This window comes from Anastrepha obliqua, chromosome 2 (assembly GCF_027943255.1).
Source record: "Anastrepha obliqua isolate idAnaObli1 chromosome 2, idAnaObli1_1.0, whole genome shotgun sequence".
In the NCBI taxonomy this organism is placed as follows: Eukaryota; Metazoa; Arthropoda; class Insecta; order Diptera; family Tephritidae; genus Anastrepha; species Anastrepha obliqua.
Window position 1 is genome coordinate 74,373,361 of NC_072893.1, and position 27,319 is coordinate 74,400,679.

Genomic DNA, 27,319 nt, shown 5'->3' on the forward strand with positions numbered 1-27,319 from the left:
TTTAATTATTTCAGATTCATGCGGTCTATGGAAGGTATCTGTAATTATAATATGGGACTAGTGCCCTTTTTTATGCGATTTTATTACATTATTTCAGATTTATGCGGTTTTAGCACTTTTGAAACTAGTAGCTTTTTTATTTAGAATTAGTAGCTTTTTTTATGCTGTTTTTTTTATGCTGTTTTTTTTATGCTGTTTCTTGTGGAACGTATCTACCGCATAAAAACAGAACCTACTGTATATAAACACTTGAGGGAAATTGTATAATCAGAGAAAACAAAAAAATAAAAATTTCGTTCACTTTAAAAAAAGCAGCCAAGTTCTGACTATAAATATTTTTAAATCAACGTTTCAAACTTTGTCAAGAAAATTTTTCTTTAAATCAATAAAAATATTCAACCACTTTACACTTGCACAGTGTAATATCAAAATTGAATGTGATACAAAACTGCATACCAGGGATTTCTAAAAATAAAAATAAAAATAAAAAAAATTTGTACTATTTAAAATTAAATGAATTACAAGATTACATGAATTATAAATAAATAGTCAAAGCTCTGCAATTTCACTCGCAATCAAACGCAGTTTGGAAGTCCACCACTTTTTCGGGTAGCACAGGCCGTATAAAATAATATTTCTGCAAAAGTGCTGCTAATGTTGGTTCCGAGCTGGTGTATTGGCTTTCGTTTATCGGTGTGTAGACTAATAACTTCGCGCATCTTCACAGAAAATAGTACAACCATGAAAATTTTTCACGAGTTCTAAAGAAAAAGATATGCAGTTTAATATGCTTCATAGATTTTTTATTTAAATCGCGGTGATACATAACCTAAATTGTAGGATAAACTCCAGTTTTTTTGCATATATGGAAAAATGAATACATCAGAGCAATAATGACTCGGATTGTATGTAAAATCGCATGCATATAAAATTCCAGGAACGAATTAACTAAAGTCACACGACAGTAGTCCCGCCAAGCTGCCTTAAAAGGATAGCAGCAGTAGAGCAAAAGCAATACGAGTAATGTACCTTGTTTGTGCTTTACGTCTCCAGAATATGAAAATCTGTAAACAAAGATTAACAGTTTAACCCCTTGGCGTGCTTTAACGAGACTGACTCGTGATGAAAATTTGTGCCCAATCATGAACGTAGATATCACGAGCCGAGGTCGCGTATAGATAGTCGGATCAAACATAAACATCATGAGCTTTGGGCGTGATTGAATATTAGTTTCGATCTGTACACCACCAGAGTTAGTCACGAGTCTCATAATTGCTATTACATCATCTCGCACATCAGTCTGATCTGTTTGCCACGCGTTGACGCGTAACACTTGGGCCCGAGTTTCGTCGAGCTAAATGCCACGTTAAGGGCTTAAAGAAACTTTAGCAAAATTTTAAAATTTAGAAACCAAATAAATATAAATACAGTAGGTTCTGTTTTTATGCGGTAGATACGTTCCACAAGAAACAGCATAAAAAAAACAGCATAAAAAAAAACAGCATAAAAAAAGCTACTAATTCTAAATAAAAAAGCTACTAGTTTCAAAAGTGCTAAAACCGCATAAATCTGAAATAATGTAATAAAATCGCATAAAAAAGGGCACTAGTCCCATATTATAATTACAGATACCTTCCATAGACCGCATGAATCTGAAATAATTAAATTAAATCGCATAAACAAAATATTGTATTTTTGAAAATTATATCTTTATTTAAGAAACGTCAGAATCGAAAAATAAATTTAAGTCAGAAATAAAATCAGACAATACCCACATGTTGCGCGTTGGTTTAGGATTTGGCGTAAAATCACTTTCGTCACTTTAGGAAATGTACACGTCTGATCTAGATAGTTATGCAGGCGGTTCCATACTTGTAGGGTTAGCATTTCTGATGTAATCTGTGATGAGTTTTTGCTTAGCTGGTTTAGAATCTTGTTTATATGTACAATTCCCGATAGGTCGACATGCATTTTGTAATTAAAAAAAAAGCCGCACTATTTCAAAACCGCATAAAAAAAAGCCGCATAAAAACAGAACCTACTGTAAATCAAAATTAAACCTCTGCTGCTGCTACCTGTTTAATGAGCAATAAGTTCTCCGAATTTTGCTTCAACCGACATTTGCACCAAACGCCGAACACCGAATTCGCGAATTTTTTGTCTCCCGACAATCCTTTTACCACGATTTGCAATCATTTCCAAATTTTTTGGCTAAATGTTAGAAATCTTTACTACTACTTTTAACAAATACTACGCTTGGTACGAAAAAGTACACTGTGGTGTTATTTGAAGATAGTAATTCAAGGGAATTTAGCAAGCCACTAGTAGAAAAACTTCAAGTTTCGGTCTTTAAAGTTTTATAGCAATAAAATGGCAAAATTGTTTAACTGCCAGAAGCAAGTGAATACCTTCAAGTCAACTACTGCAATTTACCCAGTCGAATGGCAATATATCGTAACTCACGCCTTCGGCAGAGTCACATTGTTCAATATTCATAATTTTTCACCAGAAGAGCTTTGCAACTACTGATAAATTCCAATCCAATTGACAAATTCTCTTTATAGGTATGTATTAGGAGCTACATTGAACTAAGGAGGTAAGTGAGCATGGATGTGCTCTATCGACGAACAAAAAACTTTATGAGCCCCTCATCATGTCCGGTTTATTGCTTAGCACAGAAGCTTAAACGAAGACAACATTGATGAGAAGGCCCTTAAAGATACAGACTCTAAAACCCTGCAAAGCACCTATGTGATGAAAAGAAGGTTCTCTATTTCCGGTATATGATTCTACATCTTTGTGGATTTTGCTAAACAAAAGGTGTCATAATTCTTGTGAAGCGCAAAGACAGCGTTGGCCATCAAATGCCGAAAAACTGAACGTTATTATGGAGTTAGGGGTAGTACGATTTTCAATACATTTTTTTTGCTAGCCAATTGCTTTATTTTACAAAAATAAAAACATAGCATTAATACATCATGTTTCGACTTTACTTTTGCAAAATTTTCAAAAAAAAGTTAATAATTGTAAAAATTATCACTGTTTGTGTGGAGCTCATTTCTCCAGAAATCCCTTGTGGTGATCATCACAAGTCCTTGGAAATTCATCTAAAATCAACCGGATAAGAGAAATTAGTTTTAATAATAGATAATCTTGTGCCTGATCGAAGTTTTGTTTTTTTAAATTAAATATATGGTGGGCTCAGGAAATATTTTTCTGATTTTCGAGACAAAAACCGACAATTAATTGTTTAAAAAAATTGAAATTTTTGGCAAAAGCCTTCGATCAGGCACGAGTTTTTTATATTTTTCAAAATCATGAAAAATTTTATTGAAATCTACCAGTTCAAGAAACATAGTTTTGAGAAAAACTCATTTAAACTTTTACTATCAATTTATGTAGAGTTATACGAATTATTTAATTACTTACACTGTGTCATCTATTCCTGGGCCATACCTATAGTAGTTCTTCGGCCGTCATAGCAGCTTCCAAAATATCGATTTGCTGTTGCCTACGTAGCATTCTACCCTCTCGGTGTTATCGTTAGCGCGCTTATCTGCCACTTTCATACGTGCAGCATTCAGCTACTTAATCTCGAACTTTCCGGAACGCCCGAGCCCCCTTTTTTAAGTTCTAAATAACTCGAAAAGTATTTGTCGGATTCACTTTTCACAATATTTTTGAGATAAAACAAATTAAATTTTTGAAAATTCTGACTACCCCTAACCCCTTATATTATGTAATATTAAGTGAAAAGTTCTCAACGTTTTGCGTCAAATGTCTTTAGTGAATCATATCTCACGATGTATGGAATATTGTATTAGGTCACTCTATACTTGTAGGTAATTTAAAGGCTGTTGCATTAAATTTCAAAAAGGTTTTGGACAGTTTCCTGTTTGATGACGCCAGCTGTTTCTGACATCGTTCCCATATGAAAATGAGCGGAAGAGAAAATTGTACATATTCTTCAGTACCACCACGACCAAGGTAAAAATCTGAGTAGACGGCCAACTATATTTGTGCAGTTTATTCACCCCATTCAGTAGAGAATGCGACAACAAAGAGGTGATTCCAACAATTGAGTTCTGGTAGGCCAACTGTCGAAAATATTGAAAAAATCATAGAAATCATCAAGCAGAATCTACATACACTCAATTGATTACTGCATAAAAATAATTCTAACCACGTACATTTCATTGTCGAAATAAGACGAACAAATGTTTAGAACTTTTTACTTCACCTAATATGTAAATCGCGCATAAAGTCTTTGTTAAGTGTTTTAACCGAATTTCTCCTTCAATTCGTGGAGTATTCTTTCTTACACAAATGAAGGAACCCTCAATTTACTGCCACTTCTGAATGGCACGTTGTTTTTATGAGACAATTTTTTGAAACAGAAATGCACTCTAACGCGTGCCATTTCCTGCGGAGAGATCACCGCTATTAGAAAAAATATTTTCGTTCAACCTACAGCAACAGCAGCATTTCATAAGAATGAACGAAGACATTCACGGCAGTCGGTGCTATGTTACCGGAACGACCCGGATTAATATCCGACCAAAGACTGTCACTCTAGCAGCACTCCCCGTACATTTACGAGAAATGTTCATGCCGCTACAACAACAACATGAATGTTTTTTGGCATTACAGCAATAATAACAGGAAACACTTTTTTTCACGACATATTTAGTCCTGCCACAAATTCTGTTACAAATGTATACGGCGAGAACAAATTCGCAAAAAAAAGTACCGTTATTTTGGATTTTGTCCTTTGCATTGTCTACTCATAAATTATACTTATTGCAGTGATTGCATTACAAAAGTTTGGTAAAAGTGTAAGTCAGACTTTCGAATTGCTGAAAAAACTGAATATTTTCGATAATATTGGTTTACCGAACGATCAATCGTTTTTCCCAAACAAAGAATTCGCTGAAATCCCCTTAGAAAGCAGAAAATCATGTCCAGGGAAATGAATGTATCGATCAGATTCATATCAAGACCAATCAGAGATGATCTCCACATGAACGCCTTCCGTCGCTCAACTGGTCATATTTTAATAAAACACTTGAAGAAAAGTAGACTCGAAAGATGCAAGCAGCTTCTTCGATGGCACGCGGCCAACGACCGTAACAATATTCTTTTTACAGATGAGAAAATTTTCACTGTTGAACACATTTTTAATAAATAAAACGACAAAATCTATGCTAAAACTTTTTTAGACGCAAAAAATGTTGTTCCAGGGGTTTAGGGTGACCACCATTCAGCTCCCGTGAAGGTTGGTGGGGAGTGTCTTATAAAGGCGTTAGATCTCTTCAAATCTGCGAAAAAGTGGCTAAGACCGGGGCAAAAGTGTACCAGGAGGATGTCTTACAAGGTGTGTTGAAGCAGTTGAGTAGTGCTCTCTTCAATGGAAGCGTTGGAACTTCCAGGAAGATTCAGCTCCAGCTCATGATGCAAAAACCACCCAGCAGTGGCTAAAAACAGTATTCCTGTGTTCATAGCCATAGACGGTTGAACTTCTAAAAGTCCAGATCTGAATCCATTGGACTACAGTTTGAGGTCAGAATTGGAGAACATGAAGTCTTCGACAGCCTCACAGAAATTTGGAGAGTGTCAAACCATCTTTAGTCTGAGCAGCGACATATCCATAGAAACCGTGAATGCTGCAATGGCTGCATTATCTAATCGTTTGAAGGTTTGTGTACAAGCAAATGATGACCATTTCGAATGAAAATTGAACATTTTTTTACATTTACTTAATAAAAAGGTCTTATAATTTCATCTCTATAACAGACTTAACTTATAACAGAACTTATGTAAGAACTGAGTATGTATGTATGTACATCTCGTTCCATTAATCCGCTCTCAGTGAAATTTGACAGAATTGTATGACTCTCATTCGTGTGCATTTATTCGTGAATTGTTTTTGTAATTTATTTTTCTTCTTACGTTCTTATTCTCATTATCACATTTCTCTCATGCAACTACACCAGTGTAACGTCACTCTTCTCTGATGGGCGCAACCTTGTATTCTATCATTCTTGATTTTTTCTCTAATTTGATATTTGATGTAAGTAGTGGTTTACGAGCTACTCAAAAGAAACTATTTGGTACCTTCAGGCCCCCTCATTTGTAGGACAAAATTAACGTGGAGTACAACCTCGCTTAATCTCACCTAACGTGCGTGTACGCGAAATTATAAGTATATTTTTTAATTTATTCATTATTTTCCATAAGAAACCCTTTTGACCCTTATTGGATTATGTGACAATATCCTTCTCAACCTTCAAACTGCGTAGTGCAAGTAGCATTGGCACTTCAGCCAGCACGAAATTGGTTAATAGTCTGACATGTAGCGCTACAAAAAGAATATAGGCAGAATGTGACGTCAAGCCCTCAAAGGCGCTACTTAATCGGCCAAAGAAAAACGTCTCTATGTTAGTTGCTTTGATCGCAAGCCACGGTCTCCTAGCTCTATATGCTCAAAATTAAACTACCTCATTTCGACTATTGCAGATGCATCGAGAATGCGGAGGAGCAAGAGTATGTCAGGCATCTGACATACTGATAAAGAATTCTGCGTGGGATGCCAGAAGGTTTAGATACTTTGACTCATCGTTTTTTAATGATACCGATGACCTTAGGGACATACGTGTTAGCCCGATCAGTGGGTTTGCATTTAAAACAAAATAGTTTAACGAGGAGTAGTGGTATCATAATGGATCGAAAATGATCTAAGTGAAATGGCTTAAAGACCGACTGCCACTTCTACTTAACTACCTGATAACGTACTTTCGTGGATTATGAAACGAAGATTTCGGAACATTTAAAAAATAAAAATACACCAAAGAAGAACCAAATACATTTTTAAAAACAGAAAAACTTACGATAAAACATTGATAACAGTTTTTAAACTATGGCAAGCAGTTTATAAAATTTAGTTATGAATTCAAAAATAAAACATATTTTCAAATAAAGTTGAATAGATGAAAATAATTATTTTGGGTTTTGTTTAGAAATTCAAAATCAAAACAAAAACTATATCAGCTGTGTGTGTTGCTCCTGGAAACAGAATTTACAATGTTTATTTACCATATATTGTTTACAAACAAATTACCCCCAAATAGCGCTGCTAAGCAACCTGAATAAACAAACTCTCCTTTCGATTTGACAATAGCAACATAACTTTGCTTTAACAACAAAATCATGGCCTCATGGAAACTGTTGCATATCTGCCAGATAACTTTCAAAAATTTTCACATATCTAAATGAACTTTTGAGGCGAACAGACGTTACTTACAATCAACAAAATGTCCACGAAAGACAAATCTGCGAATAAGGATATGGACAAAGGTGCCGCAGGAGATGCACTTAGCATGTCCAGTAGTTCCTCGATGGATGAACAAGGTATTTTGCAATTTATTTGCGGAACGTTCACCAATTTTATTTTTTTCACACGCCATCCAATTATTTTATTCTATACAGAGGCTGCCGAGAAAAAGAAAAAGGACCTACTGCCAACTGCGCCCGTCATCCCAGTGCCAGAATATAGCGAAGAGGACCTGAATAAGCTCGTCATGTATGTGAAACGCATGACAATGCTGTTCGGTTTGGATCATCGCGACTGGACTGAAGAAACGCTCAATGGCATCAAACGTTGGTTTATGGAGGTGAATAACCCGCTAATGACGATCTTCTACGATCGCAATGTAATTAGTGTGTGTTTGGGATTTCCGCTGGTACCGGTGGCCGATATTAATTACTATGTGCGCAAGCCTAACCAAATCTTCACTGTAGATGGTTTCCACGATGAGATTTATTTTGGTTCCTTGCAAGAGGACGTTGACGGCTGTTTGTTGAAGATTATGCAATATGTATATCAGCCAATATTTCGGAATTATAAAGACTGGAACGACAATATTAAGAGTCGCTTTTGTAGAGCAATGGATAAATTTCTCTGCTACCTCACCAGCTTGCATTACAAAATGGCGGGTTTGACAGTTTTGTATGTGCCTTATGTGGTGAAGCAAGTCTCACGTCCCGGCGTGCAACATGATCGCGAGTTCGTCAAAAATCTGGAATCGATTGTGGTTTATTGGACGACACAGATACGTACATTATTGAATGATAAGACACTTGTGGCTCAGCATGATTTCGTAGTGCCACCGGAGGAGTACGAGTTTTGGCTGTATCGATGTGAGCAAATGAAAACGTTTTACACTCATTTGTATATATAATTTTTTTATATTTTTTATCTGCAGTTGAAGTACTTCAAGGTTTGGACAATCAGCTACAACACGAAGACGTACAACAAATCATTCAAGTGCTACGTATTTCTCATTCTGTTTATATTAAACAAGTGGATGAGCTTATTCAAGAGTGCCACAATGAAATGGAAGAAGCTAAATCAAATATTAAATATCTCTATTTGCTCATAGAGCCTTGCTCACTTATTGACAAAGCCGAATCACCTGCTGCCGTACCGGCACTAATACCACGCATTGTAAATATCATTCGTTATATTTGGTTGAACTCTGAATTTTACCAGCGTCGCGATCTCATTACTGGCCTTTTTCGGAATCTCAGCAATCAGATTGTTAAGTTTTGTCTCGATCAAGTCAATGTTGATCTGGTGTTGCAAGGCAATTCACGTTTTGGCATACGTATGGCAAATATGGCAATCGATTGTTGTCTGTCATATAAAGCCATTTATGAGTTAATGTCCAAGAAGCATGCTGCGCGAGAACCTGCAATTGGTTGGGATTTAGAAAACGCTATGATCTTCAATCATGTCGACGCCTTTATTGAACGTCTCAATGATCTAATTGACATCTGTGAATCGATGATTGTGTTTGGACGTTTGGATGAAACCGAGGCAATACCAAAACCAACGTTTGGCGGAACGAACGGCGAGGAGTTTGAAAGAACTGCGGAAGGTGTTGAGAAGCAGTTTAAGATATTACTGGATGCTTTGGAACACGATTCCAAAGAGCTAATATTGAATGTCAACAAAAATGAGTGGTAAGTGAAAACCGAACTCATATGAGATAAAAATGTATTTACACCACACCATAGACGAAGGTTGAGATAGGTAGGTATATGAAAGTGGTCAAAGCTGGGAAAAGCAGCACATATATATATATATATATATATATATGTATAATTGGCGGGTACACCCTGTTTAGGTGTTTGGCCGTGCTCCTCCTCTTATTTGTGGTGTGCGTCTTGATGTTATTCCACAAATGGAGGGGCCTACAGTTTCAAGCCGATTCCGAACGGCAGATATTTTTATGAGGAGATTTTTCATGGCAGAAACACACTTGGAGGTTTGCCATTGCCTACCGAGGGGCCACCGCTATTAGAAAAATGCTTTACTTAATTTTGGTGTTTCACCGAGATTCGAACCAACGTTCTCTCGATGAATTCCGAATTATAATCACCTAGGACAAAAATAAAGATCTACATATATTCAGATCATAGTGAGAGATAGATTAATTTTTCCTTCGTTCTGTTCTTTCTGAATTAAGCTGAGTGCCTGATGAATCTAATCAAGCATTTTAAAGAGACACGGTGGGCAGAAAAGGTGTCTCCACCATACTATACATCTTACATAGTAAATGAGGAATAGTTTATTTTCAACAATGTTCTATTAGGGTGGCATATATATACATAATTGGCGCGTACCCCCTTTTTGGGTGTTTGGCCGAGCTCCTCCTCCTATTTGTGAGCGTGTGTCTCGATGTTGTTCCACAAATAGAGTTATGCCGTTATTAGGAAAAACCTTTCCATCATTCATGTGTTTCATGCCCATAGTGGGTTTCCAAACCGGGGACCTACCAAATGGTAGTGACGTACAAACCTATTCGGTTACGATGATCGCCGGCTTTTGTACATTACCTTTTAGTTATATTACATAAAAGATGAAAAATAGTTTTCTTTAAACATTCCATATTAGCACCGCAACAACAGAGTATTTAACCTTCTCAGAAAGTACACGCTTCGTGAACAATTTCGGTTTACAAGTCGCACATTGATTCCATCACTCATCAGCTTGTCTATATAGAATTCTCTAAGAAACAGTTTACCAATGAATTATTTTCCAGAAACATAAACTTGGATAACCAAGAACCTTATATGCTTATCTGGCTGACAGTTTTTTAAAATCTACTGCATAAATGGTGTGGAGCATGTTCTGTTTAGCCATCTTGAGTGGTCCCGCGCAAGCTTAGAACTAATCTTAAATATAAATAAGTCTAAAGAGGGGAGCTCCAAATAAAGCTAAGGAATAAAACATTTGCTTCTATTGGCCCTGTTCAGAGATGCTCTACAACCTCGTTTACATTATACTAGAATATAGTGCAGTAATCAAGCAATAGGAATGAGAGACTTCGGGATGGAATTTACGAGAAGATACCATATCCTATACAATTATCAAGTTTCGATCTGTTTGTATGAAGAGCTACGCTATCAGATGAAGTGTTTAAATTCCCCTCTACATTTCGCTGATTGGCATTCTTATGTAGCTTTCTGGAAACGAGATAAGAGTACGATGAGCTATGCTGCTCTGAAGAAAGCCAAACTTTTTGAATAGGCAAGAGTGCTCGGAAGTTTCAGGTTTCCAAGGCAAAGTCTCTCTCAAAGAGAGGTACACGGGCTGTGTCGGGCCTATCGTCAAAAAAAATTTACAAAATAACATTAAAAGCCTCCCTTCACTTATCATATAATCTCCAATCACACAAACCTTTGCACTTTGGTGAATAAATAACGTACACTGTCTTACTACTTGAGACATAAAGTTATTCCATACACGAGAATACACCTTACCACTGATGTATAGATCTAGTGGCAGATATCAGGATTGGGACCCCTTTTAGATACATATAACAAAAGAGGAATTTTTGTATGTTAAAGTGCAATGGACAACAACCCAGATCATTGTGTCGTCCTCAGAAGTTTCAGAGCAATGTATCTGATAGACAAAAATATTACTTCGAAACCTAGTCTGAGCAGAAGATTTCATAACGAACGGTTCACAAAATTCCTTAAAAACATTTAATGCGATACTAAGGCATAAATAACTGACGCGTATACTTCTGTTATGTGTTTGACCGAGCTCCTCCTTCTGCGGCTTAGGGTTGTTTCACAAATAGAGGGGCCTACGGTTTTAAGCCTACTCCGAACGGCAAATGGTTTTTTTATGAGAAGCTTTTTCATGGCAGAAATACACTTGGAGGTTGGTTTGCCATTGCCTACCGAGGGGCGACCGCTATTAGAAAAAACTTTTTCTTTGTGATATTCATGCACGGAGATTCGAACCTACGCACTTCCGAATGGTAGTCATACAACAACCCATTCGGCTACGGCGACCGCCTTGCATTTCCTTATTCTTTTATTTTTATTAAATACAATTCTCAACACATTAATGTTTTTCTCACTTCCTGACAGGTATGAAGAGGTCTTAAAATATCGCCGCACTGTATTAAGCTTTGAAGAGACCATACAACGCCTCATGTCGAATGTTTTTCAACGCATCTGCAATATCGAGGAGGGTCTCGAGGTACTGAATGTAACACTCTTTTACTCCTATCGCGCCAGTATACGCAAAACTTACCTTCGTCAAGTGAGTGATGTCTGGCTAATGTTCGACAAAGAAATGTCAGACACAACGAAAATGTTAATAGAACGTATAAAGGTGCACGAATCTTGGATCCCATATTATGTTTCCCGTGCCATTGGCTATCGCGTTAATCTCGAGCGTCTTCAATGGCTACGCGATCGACTCAACACTTCTGACTGGCTGCCGGTGGTGCCCGAGGCAAAAATTGTGCTCGAAAAATTTGAAAATCTCAAAAAGGACTTTACGAAAGAAATCCGAAAAGCATTCGATGAATGGGTAACAAATTGCAGTAGTAGCACCCTAGAAAATCGTTTGGAACGTACGCTGCTCGTGCGCAGCAAGGTAAAACGTGGCCTACTCGAATGTAATATGGATCGTACGGTGTTGAGCATATGTGAACAAGCGCGACATTTCGAGAAGCTTGGCTTTCAAATACCAGCGCTAATTCGTAAGGTTTACGATCGCTACAACACATTACAATTTGTCTATAATAGTGTCGTTACGGTGTGTTTGGACTACAATCGCATACTGGCCGCTCTTTCGGAAGAGGAGAGAAATCTATTTCGTGCACTGATATATGCATGCGATCGGAAAATATCACCCGGCCTATTTAAGCTCACGTGGAGTGGTGAATTGAGTGATGCTTATATAGCAGACTGTGCAAAGCATACGAAGAAACTACAGGACTCATTGGACATTTACAAACGTGCCAATCGCCAAATTGCGAAGACATGTGAGAAAATCTGCGACACACCCTTGATGAAGATAGCTTTAAGCGGAGCTCTGGAATTGCCAGTATTCGAGTTAACACTGCAGTCTGCTATTCGTAGAGCGACGAACGCTATTATGGACCACTACGATACAATTGTGGATCTACTCTTTGCCGTATTCACTGAGTTTCAACCGGTTTTAGATGAGGTGAGTACATGTTTTTTTTTTTTTCAAATAAATCCTCGAGTTTTCTAAATATTTATATACTAGCTTTAACCCGCGGCCCCGCTCGCGTAGAAGTAGTTTTGAGGGATTTAGGATATGTATAGTATATAAAAGAATTACAAACAATAATTTCATAGAAAATAATTTTTTGTTAATAACCATAATATTACAATACCCGGCGTCCGTTGCTATGCCTCGTTGAATAAAATCAAAACAACCAATCAGAAAAATATCAAGCAAAATTATTTTTATTAATTTTCTATCTCAAACCGTTTTTGAACTTTGCACTTGGGTCATAGTTGAACAGCTTATGCGGATTATGAAGTCTAGAGTGTGCTATAAATAGTGGGAAATAGGAAAAACTAAGATTTTTTAGATTAAATTTAAGCAAATATTCGATTATTAGTGACGAATGAGAGTGGTGGCGCGGCCTGGGGGCTGTGACAAGGTAGTTCCATCATAAAAACATGCCTATAACCTTCATTGGGTGAAAATATGAATGTATAAAAATTTTTACGTCATTTGGTGTTGTCGTTTCGTAGTGATGCGCGGACAACGTACAGACATTCACCTTTATAGTATAGATTGGGTTGGAGAATAAGTTCATAGCGTTTTTATATTTTCTTTCATTTTACGATGATTTGTTTGCTGTTTGACAAAGGGTAAGTATTAATTCGAAAGAACTCTTTCTGCCTTACAAAACTATATTAATTATATGTTTGAGATATTAAATTTTTTGTTAGCTTTAAGGGTTAGAAATGAAATGCCCAAGAGGCAAACATCAACACTTTTGACTTCTTTGCTTTTCATCGAGGTCAAAATTTGCGACCGTTACATTTGCGACGTCTATGGAGAAGGGGTCATAAACGAGTCTAGAGCATGGAAATAGTTTCCAAAATTCAAAACTGGTGACTTTGACATCTATGACACGTCCCACAGCGGAAGGCCTTCTGAATTCGATGAAGAACGTCTGAAATCACTTTTGAGGAGGAACGGTCGTGAATAAGCGGAAAATGAGCTGCGATAATAAAACGATTCTCAATCACCTTCATTCAATGCGATTAACCGAAAAATTTAGAGTCTGAGGGCCTCACAAATTCAACGAACAAAACAAAGAAAGTCACCTTCAAAATGCTTCTCAGCATCTCACACGCCATCGAGCAACACGCAGTCATAAACAGCGCTTTTTGTACCAAATCGTCACGAGAGATGAGAAATGGTGCCTACACATCAATATGAAGCAAAGAAAGGAGTGGGAGTGGGAAAAAAGATACGCCAAAGCCGATAGTCAAGTTGGATCGTCATGTAAAGAAGACCACGATAAATTATTGATATTATATAATTGTTGTTTTTTGTTTAAACAAAAATCTTCGGTAAAAACGCTACGAACTTATTCCCCAACTTAATATGTTAATTATGTATGAAATTTGCTTGTTTAATTTTATTTATTTTTTATTATATTTTGAAATTATAATTTTCAGAGAGTTAAATAATTAGATATTATGCGTAAAACGTATGATTTAGCTTAGAATCATATTTTTGTGTAAATGATGTGTTTTGTTTGAAATGTCGATAAAATCACATCGAAGTCGTAGTATCGCCCAGGAGCTAAAGATCCTCCATAAAACAGTTTTAAACCATTTGCGCAAAAATTGTACGCAAAAATAATGGATTTCTTTTTCCCCAGTCTAATATCTTCTAAAATTTACCTGCTCATTCTTCACGGCTGTTTTTAGGACCGATATGACTCTATATCTCTTGCTTTTGAGGAGTATCTACATTTGTAATGCTATCTACTTATCTACACCTACAGCGCGTTTTTATTGATTCCATGACTAGTCATCTGTGCAGCGAAATAGTTGGACTGCAAACAAAAACCTAACGTTAAGAAAAAGGCAATGATTACCTGCTTAATACTATGGCAGTATTTTATTCACAATAAATTTAAAGTAAACAAAAAGCTCGCTAAAAAGTATCTGAAATACTTACATTTATACTGCGTTAAATAACTATTGCAATAATGGCAGGTATTGGCAATTCATTCGTTTTCTACAATACGTAAATATTTTTTGAACAATCAAAGCATCGTCATCAAAAAAATTGTCAAATATCAATGCGATTCAGTGGTCTCTAAAACTGCGGCGATCGCCGTAACCGAATGGGTTGGTACCATTCGGGAGTATAAGTAGAAAAAAAGTTTTTGATAGAAAAAGTTTTTTTTCTGATAGCGGTCGCCCCTCGATGGGCAAGGGCAAACCTCCGAGTGCGTTTCTGCCATGAAAAAGACCATTTGCCATCGGAGTCGGCTTAAAACTGTAGGTGTCTCCATTTGTAGAACAGCATCAAGACGCACCCCACAAATAGGAGGAGGAGCTCGGCAAAACACATAATAGACGTGTACGTAGAAGTATTATTTTTTTTTTATTTAGTAAACTGCATACTCTTTCTATAAATATTCTGCTTAAAAGTTTCAAATATTTTAATTTCTTTTCAGTTTTACAAAGTTTGAAACTTAGATTTACATAGTTTTTTTATGGGAATGGCCTATATTTTCTTAAAAAAATGAATTTTTGAGTCTTATCAATAAGTCCCTATGCTATAGTAATTTTACCCAGTGGAAAATTTCATTTTAGTTTATTCGACCATTTTATTAGTGTATGCTTTTAAAATTTTGTTATTCCATTTTATCACATCCTGAACTTTCTTTTCGTTATTCTTCTAAGATGGAAACTGAGTGGTATGGATATGTCACCCAATTCGATAATATGCTGAATGCGGCACTATTGTCCAGTGCTCGCAACTCTTTGCTGAACGTATACAATTTAGTACGCTCTCAAGGTGATATACTTCCATCGCCCATACTCATTGTAAAGGTCGATATTGTGGACGGCAAGGTAATAGTTAACAAATGCTGTGCATACGTGAATACATATGTGCATAGTACATTTGTGCTTAAACTTAATATATTTTTAATACCGCACTTATGTTCACTCATGCTTTCTTTTTGCTTAGATACAACTGTATCCACCCATGAAAGATATCATTAAACTTTTTTCGGAAATGTCCGAGCGCGTTAGCACAAGTTTGGCGGTTTTCCCTAGGCTAACGGCGAAACTTAAATTGCCAAAAGAGTATCAACAACCATTGTTTTCCATAACTTTTGCAAATGATAAGGAATCTAAACAAATACAATCTTCACTGGAATATGAATCGAAATACAATGAAGAAGAGATTGAAACGTTTTTGAAAGGCTGGCGTTATTATCACGATGTCTGGGAGAAAACGGATGTTGAATTTACAAAGTCCATACTGTCAACGAATCAGAGCGCTCGTGTTTTTGAACAGAGTATTGAATATTATAGCGTTTTGGCTGATGAAATTGGTATTAAGGACTCCATAGTAAATGTGTACTTTATCTTGGTGAATCAGAACTTTCTTAAGAACACTGTAATGGACTATATAGAGAAATGGCAAATGTTGAATGTTAAATTGTTGCTACGACGTGCAACCACCAAAATAAATGGTAAGTGGTGTTCACTCATGAGATATGCACACATACATGTACATAATGACGGTCAGTACTATAGGTATAACAGCAGCCCGAATTTGGAACATTTTTTATACGCATGAAAATGCATAACACCGTGAATAAAAAAAAAACTATCAAAAATCAACACGTGATTTGAGCCACTTAAAAATTACATAGTTTTTAATTTGAGTTTGAATATCAATTTATTTGGTCAATTTGTTTTTCACAGTTATTATAACGGGTAATTTTTTAGCTATTATCTTTTTAAACAGTTGGTTTAAACTGCTGACGCACGTTTCGTGTTTTGTTTCACTGTCAAACATCTTCAGTTTGGTCTATAATTTAACCATGAATCGTCTTATAAACGAACAACGCTTGCAAATCATTGAATTTTATTATAAAAATGCGTGTTCTGTTATTAAAGTTTAAGATCCACTTTTTTATCGAAAAATTGTGTTCAGCGACGCAGCTCATTTTTGGATCAATGGGTACGTAAATAAGCCGAATTATCGTTTTTGGAGTGAAGATCAGTCAGAAGAATTGCAAGAGCTACCAATGTATTCAGAAAAGGTCACAGTTTGGTGCGGTTTATGGGCTGGAGGTATCATTGGACCGTACTTCTTCAAAGATGCTGCGAATCGTAACGTAGCTGTGAATGGTGAGCGCTATCGTGAAATGATATCCAACTTTTTTTTGCCCAAAACGCAAGAGCTTGACTTGCATGACATGTGGTTTTAGCAAGACGGTGCCACATGCCACACAGCACGCGTAACAATGGACTTGTTGAGAGGCGAGTTCGGTGAACATTTTATTTCACGTTCGGGACCTGTCAATTGGCCACCCAGCTTGTGCGATATAACGTCTTTGGACCAATTTTTGTGGGGCTATGTTAAAGCCCATGTCTATTCAGACAAGCCTGATTCAATGAACGCATTGGAAGACAACATTAAAGCATTTATATATGAGATACCGGCCGAAAAATTGGAAGGAGTATGCCAAAATTGGACTAAGCGGATTGACCATTTAAAGCGCAGTCGCGGTCAACATTTGCATGAAATAATCTTCAAACATTAAATTATATGAACTGTACTATCGATTTAAATAAAAATTGTATGCATTTTTCTGAATTTTACATGTGTTTTACTTTCCTATAGCTCTTAAAAAATCACCCTTATTTATTACATTCAATGAGAGTCCATTTGATAGACCCATTCAGGATATAATTGGTTTCGTAGGTGTCAATGAAAAATATATTATGTCACCGCAGATTTTTTATCGGGCACTTTAATTTTTATTAATTCCAATACTAAATGACAATGAATGAGATAAATGAGATAATTACTTTGTTTTGAAGAGTTTGCCTCTTGAAATCAAATTTAATTTACGATAAGCAATATTGGAAAAATTCTTTTTGCACCGTCTCTACTCTTCAAAAGGGTATTTCAAAGGAGGCGCCTAGATATTGTTTTAAAGCCCGTCCTTTTTATATCCGCGATAGAACCAGTTTCTTTACACTTTTTCAACATTCATTCAATTTCATCAAGTCGACTCATTCGGTCGATTATTCCCACCAAAAAAGTTACGAATTTTGCGATACGTTGTTCTTAAAACTCCACCATTTTCACAATAAATTTCAATAATTTTAACGCGTTGTTCTATCGCATAAATTGGAAATCTGTCTACTCTGTCTACAAATATCAAAGATTATATAAAAAGAGGTACTGTCTAGAAATTATTCACTACTGGCATACGCGTCACTTTTGTTAGACCCTTTATTGTGAATTTCATAAGTCGGATTCCATACTCCAGCTTAAACCTTACGAAAGCATACATACATACAAGTATAAAAGCTTTCTTGTGTACAGATCCTTAAACTCAGAAAGGCAAAAGCCGCAAACGCTTTTCTGCTACTAAATTACATGCCGAAAGTTTTTATAAAAACTCTGAATAGAGAGTTTAAAATTTTGAAGAAAATTTGGTGAATTTTTCGAAATTGTGTGCTGTAATTGCAACGTCTAGTTTCATGATCTTTGTTGTTGTCATGGTTTCCGGGGCCACTTCAGGTTTCTTTAGATGAGACCTACATAAAACAAAAAACATAAAATTTAGACAACACAATAATAAAAAGATTTTTCTTGTGAAGGACATATTTTAAAGATAAAATTTTAATTTAATCACCAAAAAATATTTTTTTTTAATTTAAGAAATTAAAAAATTTGTAATTTTTTTAAATAGGAGCACTTTTAAGGCAAATCGGCAATAAGATTAATTGTCAAAAAAATGTCAAGTTAATGCAGACTGGAACTATCTGCTTTCTTCTAAACAAAACATTATAAAAAAATTACGAAAAGTTAAATAAAGGATTATAAAATAGTTCAAAAGTTGCAATATGTGATGCTGCTGTTATTTTGACCACCGCTGTATGTATGTACATACATGTGACCCGCACAGGTACAGTGTTTAAACTTCAACATATTGCAATACGGTTTTAAATTAGCAAAACCCCTGTCACTAAGACAATTCATTTAATACTGTTCGAAATTTCATAATAATATAAGAATATCTTTAAAACGGCGTATCGTTTAAAAATTTTCGAAATATATGTCCAAAATAAGTGCTTAACGAAAATTTGTTCAAATTTTGCTGAATTATAAGACTCACCTCTGGTTCAGCGCCTTTGTGAATAATACCGAAAAGCGCCACATAGGGGCGGCATTAATCCACAGGTGACTTACTTATTCAAGGCGACCGACCGGTCTGGCAAGAGACTGGAAAGTCTTTCTTTTCAGCTGGACGATATTAAATGCCAAATGACGTTGCCGGCGAAATCATCTATAACTTTAGCCGCCTTGGAAACCATACCGAAAAACTAGTCGAAAATCAATTTTCTTATAACTTAGGTTGTTTAAAGGCATCGATTAGGTGAAAATTGAAAACGTATTCGGTGTATACTCACTTCTGTTACCAACTGTACTTGACTTTTGCCTTTAGGCTTTAAGCCACAATTAAACATTTGCAAAAACTATTCAATACCAATTTTGACAGTATTTTTGTTTCATTTATTTTTCTATTTCAAGGTGTATACCGTTACATGCGGAAAAATGGCGAGCGCATTCAAATAGTACCACGTAATCTAAAAGAGGCCCGTGAAGCCACGGAACTTTATGAATTCCTCTTCAATGATGCCCCACGCAAACAAGCGGAATTTCCTGCAATGTTCGATCTTTTCAAATTGCTCGATCGTTTCTTGGTTGAAATACCCGATACAACACGCAAGCTGGTTACTAAATTTGAAGCTGAGTGGGATGCATATTTGAAAACTTTGTTAGATTCCGGCGATATGCTAGATACGACACGAGAAGAATTTAAGAAAGTATTACTGCGACAAGCTGACAAATTCAAGACAGTCATGAAGGAGTTTCTAGCCGATTTTTTGGTCAAACTACCGACCTCTTCGCAAACGTAAAATTTTTCATTTACTTAATTTTTAATTTCTATGGTTTTTCTCCAATTTGCCAATCTTATGTAGCTTTTAGACATTATTTATTCCCTTTCATTCCATTTCCTTTTCTCCCTTCTCCCATTACTCCACAGCAAACCAAAAACTGCACTCAAATATTTGAAAATTATTGATAATAAAGTACAAGATTGCTTCAAATTCCAGAAGGGTTTAATTGACGATTTAAGTACCTTTCATATCAATCAACCCGAAAATATGGATTTGAAAAAATTACAGAATGAATTAGAAGTTATTAGAGGTATTTGGGAGCTTATAATGGAGTGGCAAACGGCATGGGATGAATGGCGTGCCTCCAACTTTTGGCAAACCAACATTGACGAAATGGAAGATACGGCTATCAATTTGTATAAGGAATTCAATATATTAAATAAACGTTATATGGATCGCAATTGGGATATGTTGCAGGTGACCACGAAAAATGTGGATAGTTTTCGGCGTACGTTACCCTTAATAACGGCACTCAAGAATCCATGCATGAGAAAACGGCACTGGGATGCCGTGCGAGGAACTGTTGGCGTGTAAATAATCGACAAGGGCATTATGTTTAAGAGTGGAATCATATTGAAGGAGAAAATTCTTCTACGGTTATCCAATTATGACTTGTTTAACACATTGAGTGCCATGTAGCGCGTTATTGTACGATATGTAAAACTTTGCGGGATGCCGCGTCGTACAAAAGCGTATGAAAAGTATAGTTCCACAGTACCTCACATCTCCATTTGCGCTGAGCTAACGCATATGAACTGTCAATTTCATGGCATGCGGAAATATTATTGCAAATATTTTTTTTACGTGGGTATTTCATCTCATAAATTAGGTTTGGTTATCGTGGTTGCGGCTCTCATTTAGGCCTGGGATCCCATGGCGATACCACTAGTTTGGATTCAAGTTTCCCTTCTAATTCAGAAACCATTTCATTCCTCGAATAAAGGATAAATTATTGTCGATAGCTGCCGATTCCAAGTCATCTTGACAGAATAAGCGTTTAAACAGCAATATCGTATTGTGGCAAGAATGGGGCAGTGACAAAGGATGTGTTCAATGCTCTCCACCTCGTTCTTGCAACTGCAACAGAAGTCATTTGCGTTTCTCACGTGTACCAATTAAGCAGTGCCCAGTGATTATACCAATTACTGCACTAATTGTAGGCCAGTCTAGATTGATGAGGGACGAATTCCTTGGTCAAACCTGTCTAGTTACCTCACAAGCGGACTCCGTCGCCCATCTACTATTGAATTTCGTTATGTAGACCGACCTGATCCAGATCTAGTTTAAAGCATAAAAGGATGCCCTGCGTATTGGGCAGAATTGACTGATTTGAGATCAGTTCCCCTCCTAGCGATGCAATTTCCAGGAACGTCTCTGTGTCCAAACATCCAAACAGCGTTCGTGGTACACCGCTTAACCAGCTCATTAAGAAAATCTCTAAATTCAACTATTGCTTTGGAAGAAGTATTATTGAATTGTAGAGATTATATGGCAGCTTGACTCTCAGACTAAATAGTGATCGGTTGTACTGCAAGTTCTTGACCCTCAACGCAGCCTCCTTTATAGCTATTAACTCAACTTGAAACACTCTGCAGTAGTCAGGTAGTCGTAGACTTAAGTTCAGTTGTAGCACTTCTGAGCGAAAGTCACTCCCGATCTTATTATTTAGTCTTGAGTCAGTGAATATAGGTACTTACCGTGGGTCAAGATCCTTAACTTTATCCCATTCACATCATCCTGGGGTTCATGTGGAAAAATCATTTTCAAAATAGAATTATGCAGCAGTGTAGTGTAGCTCCCTATAAGTACCCAGAAGAGTTCCAAGAACTTTTGAATGCCCAAATCCGAAATATTTCTTAGGTAGGCAGGCATTCACTATGATTGTGTTGCAATTAGCTTAAAATTTTAGGTAGATAACTATGGGGAGCAGGTCTAATAGAATTTCGAGAGTCTTTGTTGGGGTAGAAGGCAGTGCTCCTGTGATATTTTCTAATGTGGGTCACCACAGGTACCGTAGAAGAGGATGGGCCTCATAACCGCAATATACAGCCAGTGTACAATACATGAATTTACGACCCATCTTTTACCTATAGATTTCATCGCATAAATTTTTATCAAAAAAACGTTTCTGATTGGAAAGACTCTTGCACTCCGCACTCTGGTCTCACCAGATGCACAACATTACCTTTAAAGCACGATGGACCTGGTTCACCTGGCAGGCTCCAACATTTTCGACGCTTAGGGTTATCATAATAGATCTATTTTTCATCGCCTCATCGCCAGTGACGATGCGATGCAGCAAACCTTTTCTTTTCTGCCGTTCAGGAAGCATCTCACACGTCAACAAACGTCTCTCGAAATCCCTCTCCATCAATTGATGTGGCAGCCACCTGCTCTCTGGATCGTTCCCATCACGTGCAAACATTTACCGACGGTTGGTCTGTCAACATTCACCTTTTTGGACATATCAACAAGGGACATCGACATGCGTCTTCATCCAATAATTGTTGTTGTTTTTTTCGGTGCCCCTTCGCGATCTATATCACTCACGTCGAAATTGCCACTTGCCACTTTTGGAAGCGTCGAAACAACTCTTAACGAGATGTATTTGATGGAGCGTGATTACCGTAAATATTTATCAATATACGACACGTTTCAACTGTACTTTTCTTTAAAAGGTAATGCTAAAGTATCACTTCCCGCAAATGCTGTTTTTTCGGAACGAACATAGACATTTTTGACGTCAGATAAAAAAGGATCTTAACGCTTCAAACGAGTGTCAACTATCATACTACCATCGAGATCTCACATATACACCTTCAAATCGCCAGTATATTACTAGAGCTAGCACAAAAATAGTATCAGCAGCGACACCTCTTTTGCGAGGATGGAAACTTATTCCTATACCCAATGTATTCTAGGTATGCAGCTCTGTAGCCTATTTAATTCTGTCATAATAAAGTGCAAATTAGAAGTGGCTCACAATTCTTTGTGATTTTTGACAAATTTTTTCTTTTCATTTTCTCCGACATTTTGTTATACGGGCCAAATGTGAAACATCGGCAGGGAAAAAGTTTATCAAAACTCATCGATAATTATGAGTGCTTTCAAACTTGACTAAAATTCAATGGGCTATAAAACTGCATACCCAAATTTATTTAAAAAATTTTGATTACAAACTTTGAAATTTTGATAAAAATTTATCGAACTTTCATGAATCTTGCACAAAGTTTGAAACTTGTTAATCTTGTCAATATATGGTGCCAAAAGTGAGAACTTTGTTCCAAGATTTTTTCATTTTCATCTGCTCCAATCTGCACCCATTTCGGAAGTTACTACCTGGATTTTGAAACTATACCACCAACTCACTTTGTGTAGCGTAATTGTTAGAAATTACCTTCGACGACTAGAAAAAAGAGAACATATTCCGTAGGCATGCGATTTCTTCGAAATCTTCAATATGATTTACACTCTAATTCCATTCTGGAAAACTCTACTGTAAACCATTTCTTCCAATTTAGAGACTTTGATGAGAACTCTAAAAAGTTTACTTTGGAACTGATTATTAATTTGGACTTTCAAGCTTATTCCGAAGAGATTCAGGATACTTCAAATGCCGCCACAATGGAATTGCAAATCGAAAACGGTATCAAGAATATTGCAAGTATTTGGCGTAAACAATCATTCGAAATGGCATTCTATAGAGATGGTATATATCGAATAAAGAACGTGGAAGATTGCATGCAGTTGCTCGAAGAACATATGGTTCAAATATCGGCCATGAAGTCCACTCGTTTTGTGGAGCCTTTCAGCGAAATTGTCGACTACTGGGAGAAGACCCTCTCGTATATTGCAGAGACTCTAGAAATGGCGTTGAACGTCCAACGTCAGTGGTTATATTTGGAGAATATCTTTACCGGCGAAGATATACGTAAGCAATTGCCGAATGAGGCGAATCGCTTTGTCGAACTCACCGACGAGTTTCGTATGATTAGTTCAAAAATGTTTAATGCTAAGTCCGCTGTGCGCGCCACACATCTACGTAAGCCACCGTTTCTGCTCGAGCGTTTCAATAAAATGGACGAACGTTTGGAGCTTATACAACGTGCACTAGAAATCTATTTGGAGTCCAAGCGACAATTGTTTCCACGCTTTTATTTCATTTCGAACGATGATTTGCTGGAGATTTTGGGCAATGCCAAACGCCCTGACTTAGTACAGCCTCATCTAAAGAAACTATTTGATAACTTGTACAAGTTGGAATTAAAACGTGTTGGAAAAACGATGAGTCGTTTTCAGGCAATGGGCATGTACTCGGACGATGGCGAATATGTGGAATTTCTCAATGTGCTTTATATTGAAGGTCCTTCTGAAAAGTGGTTAAATGTAGTCGAGAATTTTATGTTAGCCGTTATGAAGGAAAAACTTAAGCTAACGCGTGCCTCACTCAAGAAGCTTATTGGCAATCGCGAACAATGGCTCTCGCTATGGCCAGGCCAAATGTTACTTACTACATGCCAAATCCAATGGACAACCGAATGCACACGCAGTCTCATCCATTGCAAGATGATCGATCAGAAGAAACCACTGCGCAAACTAAAGCGCAAACAGAACAAGGTGTTGGCCAAATTATCAGAACTGAGTCGCAAAGATCTTGCGAAAATCATGCGCCTCAAAGTAAATACTCTGATCACCATTGAGATACATGGACGTGATGTTATCGAACGAATGTACAAGGTTAACTGCAAAGATGTCAATCACTTTGAGTGGTTCTCGCAGCTACGCTTCTATTGGCATCGCGAGTCCGAGCTCTGCGTCATACGACAAACCAACACGGAGCATTGGTATGCGTATGAGTACACAGGCAACTCTGGACGACTTGTGATCACTCCGCTCACCGATCGTTGTTATATAACTTTAACAACGGCACTAAATTTGCATCGTGGTGGCAGTCCCAAAGGACCAGCTGGTACTGGCAAAACTGAGACTGTTAAAGACTTAGGTAAAGCATTGGGTATGTGGGTGATTGTAACGAATTGCTCTGAGGGCTTGGACTACAAGAGCATTGGCAAAAATTTTTCTGGCTTGGCGCAAACTGGCGCTTGGGGCTGTTTCGATGAGTTCAACCGCATTAATATCGAAGTGTTATCCGTAGTTGCGCAGCAAATTATGTCCATCATGGCGGCGCTCTCCGCCAAACTCACCGAGTTCAACTTCGAAGGTTGTGTAATCAAGCTTAAGCATACTGTGGGGCTCTTTATTACCATGAATCCTGGCTATGCTGGCCGCACAGAACTGCCCGACAACTTGAAATCAATGTTTCGACCGATAGCAATGATGGTGCCGGACAACGCAATCATAGCCGAGAACCTGCTCTTCTCCGATGGCTTCACAAACACACGCAGTCTGGCGCGCAAAGTCTTTACGCTCTACGAATTGGCCAAACAGCAATTGTCGAAGCAATATCACTATGATTTTGGACTGCGCTCCATGGTGGCCTTGTTGCGTTATGCCGGACGCAAACGACGCCAGCTGCCAAATACCAACGAAGAGGAAATTGTATACTTGGCTATGCGCGATATGAATGTGGCCCGTTTAACCGCCAACGATTTGCCACTATTCAATGGCATCATGTCCGATATCTTTCCAGGCGTTACACTCCCAGTTATTGACTATAGCGATTTCAAGACCGCAATTGAGGATGAGCTACGTAGTAACGGCTTGCAGCTCATACCGATCGCCATTAAAAAGATAATAGAATTGTATGAGACGAAAAACTCTCGACATTCCTCAATGATCATCGGCAATACGGGCACCGCAAAATCGGTAACATGGAAATGCCTACAAGGTGCCTTTGGACGTATGAACGCGAATAAACATCCCGGCTGGGAGGCGGTCATTGTGCATCCAGTCAATCCAAAAGCTCTTAATTTAGCCGAATTGTACGGTGAATATAATTTGGCGACCGGCGAGTGGTTAGATGGTGTACTTAGCTCGATTATGCGTGTGATATGCGCCGATGAAGATCCTACGCAGAAGTGGCTGCTCTTCGATGGACCCGTTGACGCAGTTTGGATTGAGAACATGAATTCAGTTATGGATGATAACAAAATTTTAACATTGGTGAATAGCGAACGCATAACTATGCCAGCGCAAGTTTCGTTGTTATTCGAAGTTGCCGACCTGGCAGTAGCCTCACCGGCGACAGTCTCGCGCTGCGGTATGGTCTACAATGATTACAACGACTGGGGTTGGCGCCCATATGTGAACTCGTGGGTGGCTCGCCAAAAATTACCGGAACATGTGAAACTATTACGCGAATATTTCGACTACTATTTGGATAAGGTATTGGAATTCAAACGACAGCGTTGTAAGGAAATCGTTAAGACAAATCAATTGAATGTGGTTATGTCAATGTGCAAACTGCTCGAGGCCTTTTCCACAAAACTGAATGGTATCGTTTCTGGAAATCTTGAACAATTGGAGACAATGAGTAAATTGTGGTTTCTTTTCTCGCTCATTTGGTCTGTGTGCGCATCGGTTGATGAAGATAGTCGCTTGCGCATTGATTCCTACATAAGAGAGATTGACAGTTCCTTCCCCATCAAAGATACTGTTTACGACTATTACGTTGATCCGGCACAAGGAACTCTAATGCCATGGGAGAGCTTGCTTTCGGACTCTTGGAAGTATGACGAGAAGTAAGTGCCAATATATAATATCTTAATAAGAATTAGAACACAGTTTAGGTATTAGAGTTATAAATTAGAACAAACTTCTCTGCCATTTTGTTTCTCAGCAAACAGAGAGCACTACCATTTAAAGTTGTCTCTAAACGGTAGCTCTTTCTACTACAGAGGCTAATTATCGTTCAGACAGGCATCAAAATAATTATCTTTTCGTTTTCAACGCAAATAAAATTCACTGGTTTCATTAAAATGATAAGGGCTTCGCCCTACTGAGCGATCAGCTTGATTGTGAATACATAAGTATGCATGTACAGGGTGTCCGGTAGCATAATTAGGTTTTAAATTTAAAATTTCTCCCTAATCGCTGAGCTATGAGTGGGGAGGAGACCACATTAGCTGCGTTATTCGAATTATTTAGGTTAAGATGTTGCAGTGCGCGGGTTCGCAATTGAAGCATATGGTACTTGTGTAACTTCTCGTCGTAAATTTTGTTCAAGTTACAATATTCGTTATTCATGTGATGCCTCAAGCGAAGATTTGAGTCTTTCAGCCCACGGCCGGGGCCCAGCCGGACACCGAGAACAAATGAAAATATTGAGCTAGTCGCCACATGTTTGTACGATAATCCCCACCAATCCGTGCCCAAAAAAGCGTCTGCCTTGGGACTTTCAAAAGCTATTGTGTATGAAATATTGAGAAAAATTCAAATCGTGCTAGGGCTTAAGACAAACGACGGAGCGACTTCGGTACGGGAAACACTACCTTTTATAGTGGTGAGGTCAAATTACATTTAAATAGAAGTTCAAAAGAGAAAAACTGCAGTTATTGGTCGTCCACTAGACAGAACTTACTATTAAAATATCCATAACTATTTTACAGTCTCAAATTGACGATTTGGTGTGTATTGTTAAGCAGTGGAATAAGTTTCGTAATTTCTGTGGTCGGCGCATGCTGAACATTATTTTCTGCCAATAATGAGAGGACATCCTTCTATACACACACATGGTGCGTCACAAGATTCCGCCACGGAGCACACGACC

At 37.5% G+C, this 27,319-nt stretch overlaps 1 protein-coding gene across 1 annotated transcript in view; it reads left to right on the top strand.

The window, feature by feature from the left end:
- Nucleotides 1-7,288: 7,288 nt before the first annotated feature.
- The window catches only part of LOC129237243 (dynein axonemal heavy chain 2), a 31,819-nt gene continuing 11,788 nt past the window's right edge, over nucleotides 7,289-27,319 (top strand). Inside the window, exons 1-9 of the mRNA XM_054871836.1 lie at nucleotides 7,289-7,407; nucleotides 7,486-8,196; nucleotides 8,262-9,021; nucleotides 11,446-12,535; nucleotides 15,277-15,447; nucleotides 15,566-16,076; nucleotides 19,160-19,544; nucleotides 19,677-20,120; nucleotides 23,112-26,291. Of these exons, the coding sequence (XP_054727811.1) occupies nucleotides 7,311-7,407; nucleotides 7,486-8,196; nucleotides 8,262-9,021; nucleotides 11,446-12,535; nucleotides 15,277-15,447; nucleotides 15,566-16,076; nucleotides 19,160-19,544; nucleotides 19,677-20,120; nucleotides 23,112-26,291 (7,349 nt within the window). The 5' untranslated portion in view covers nucleotides 7,289-7,310. The remainder of the gene's footprint in view (nucleotides 7,408-7,485; nucleotides 8,197-8,261; nucleotides 9,022-11,445; nucleotides 12,536-15,276; nucleotides 15,448-15,565; nucleotides 16,077-19,159; nucleotides 19,545-19,676; nucleotides 20,121-23,111; nucleotides 26,292-27,319) is intronic.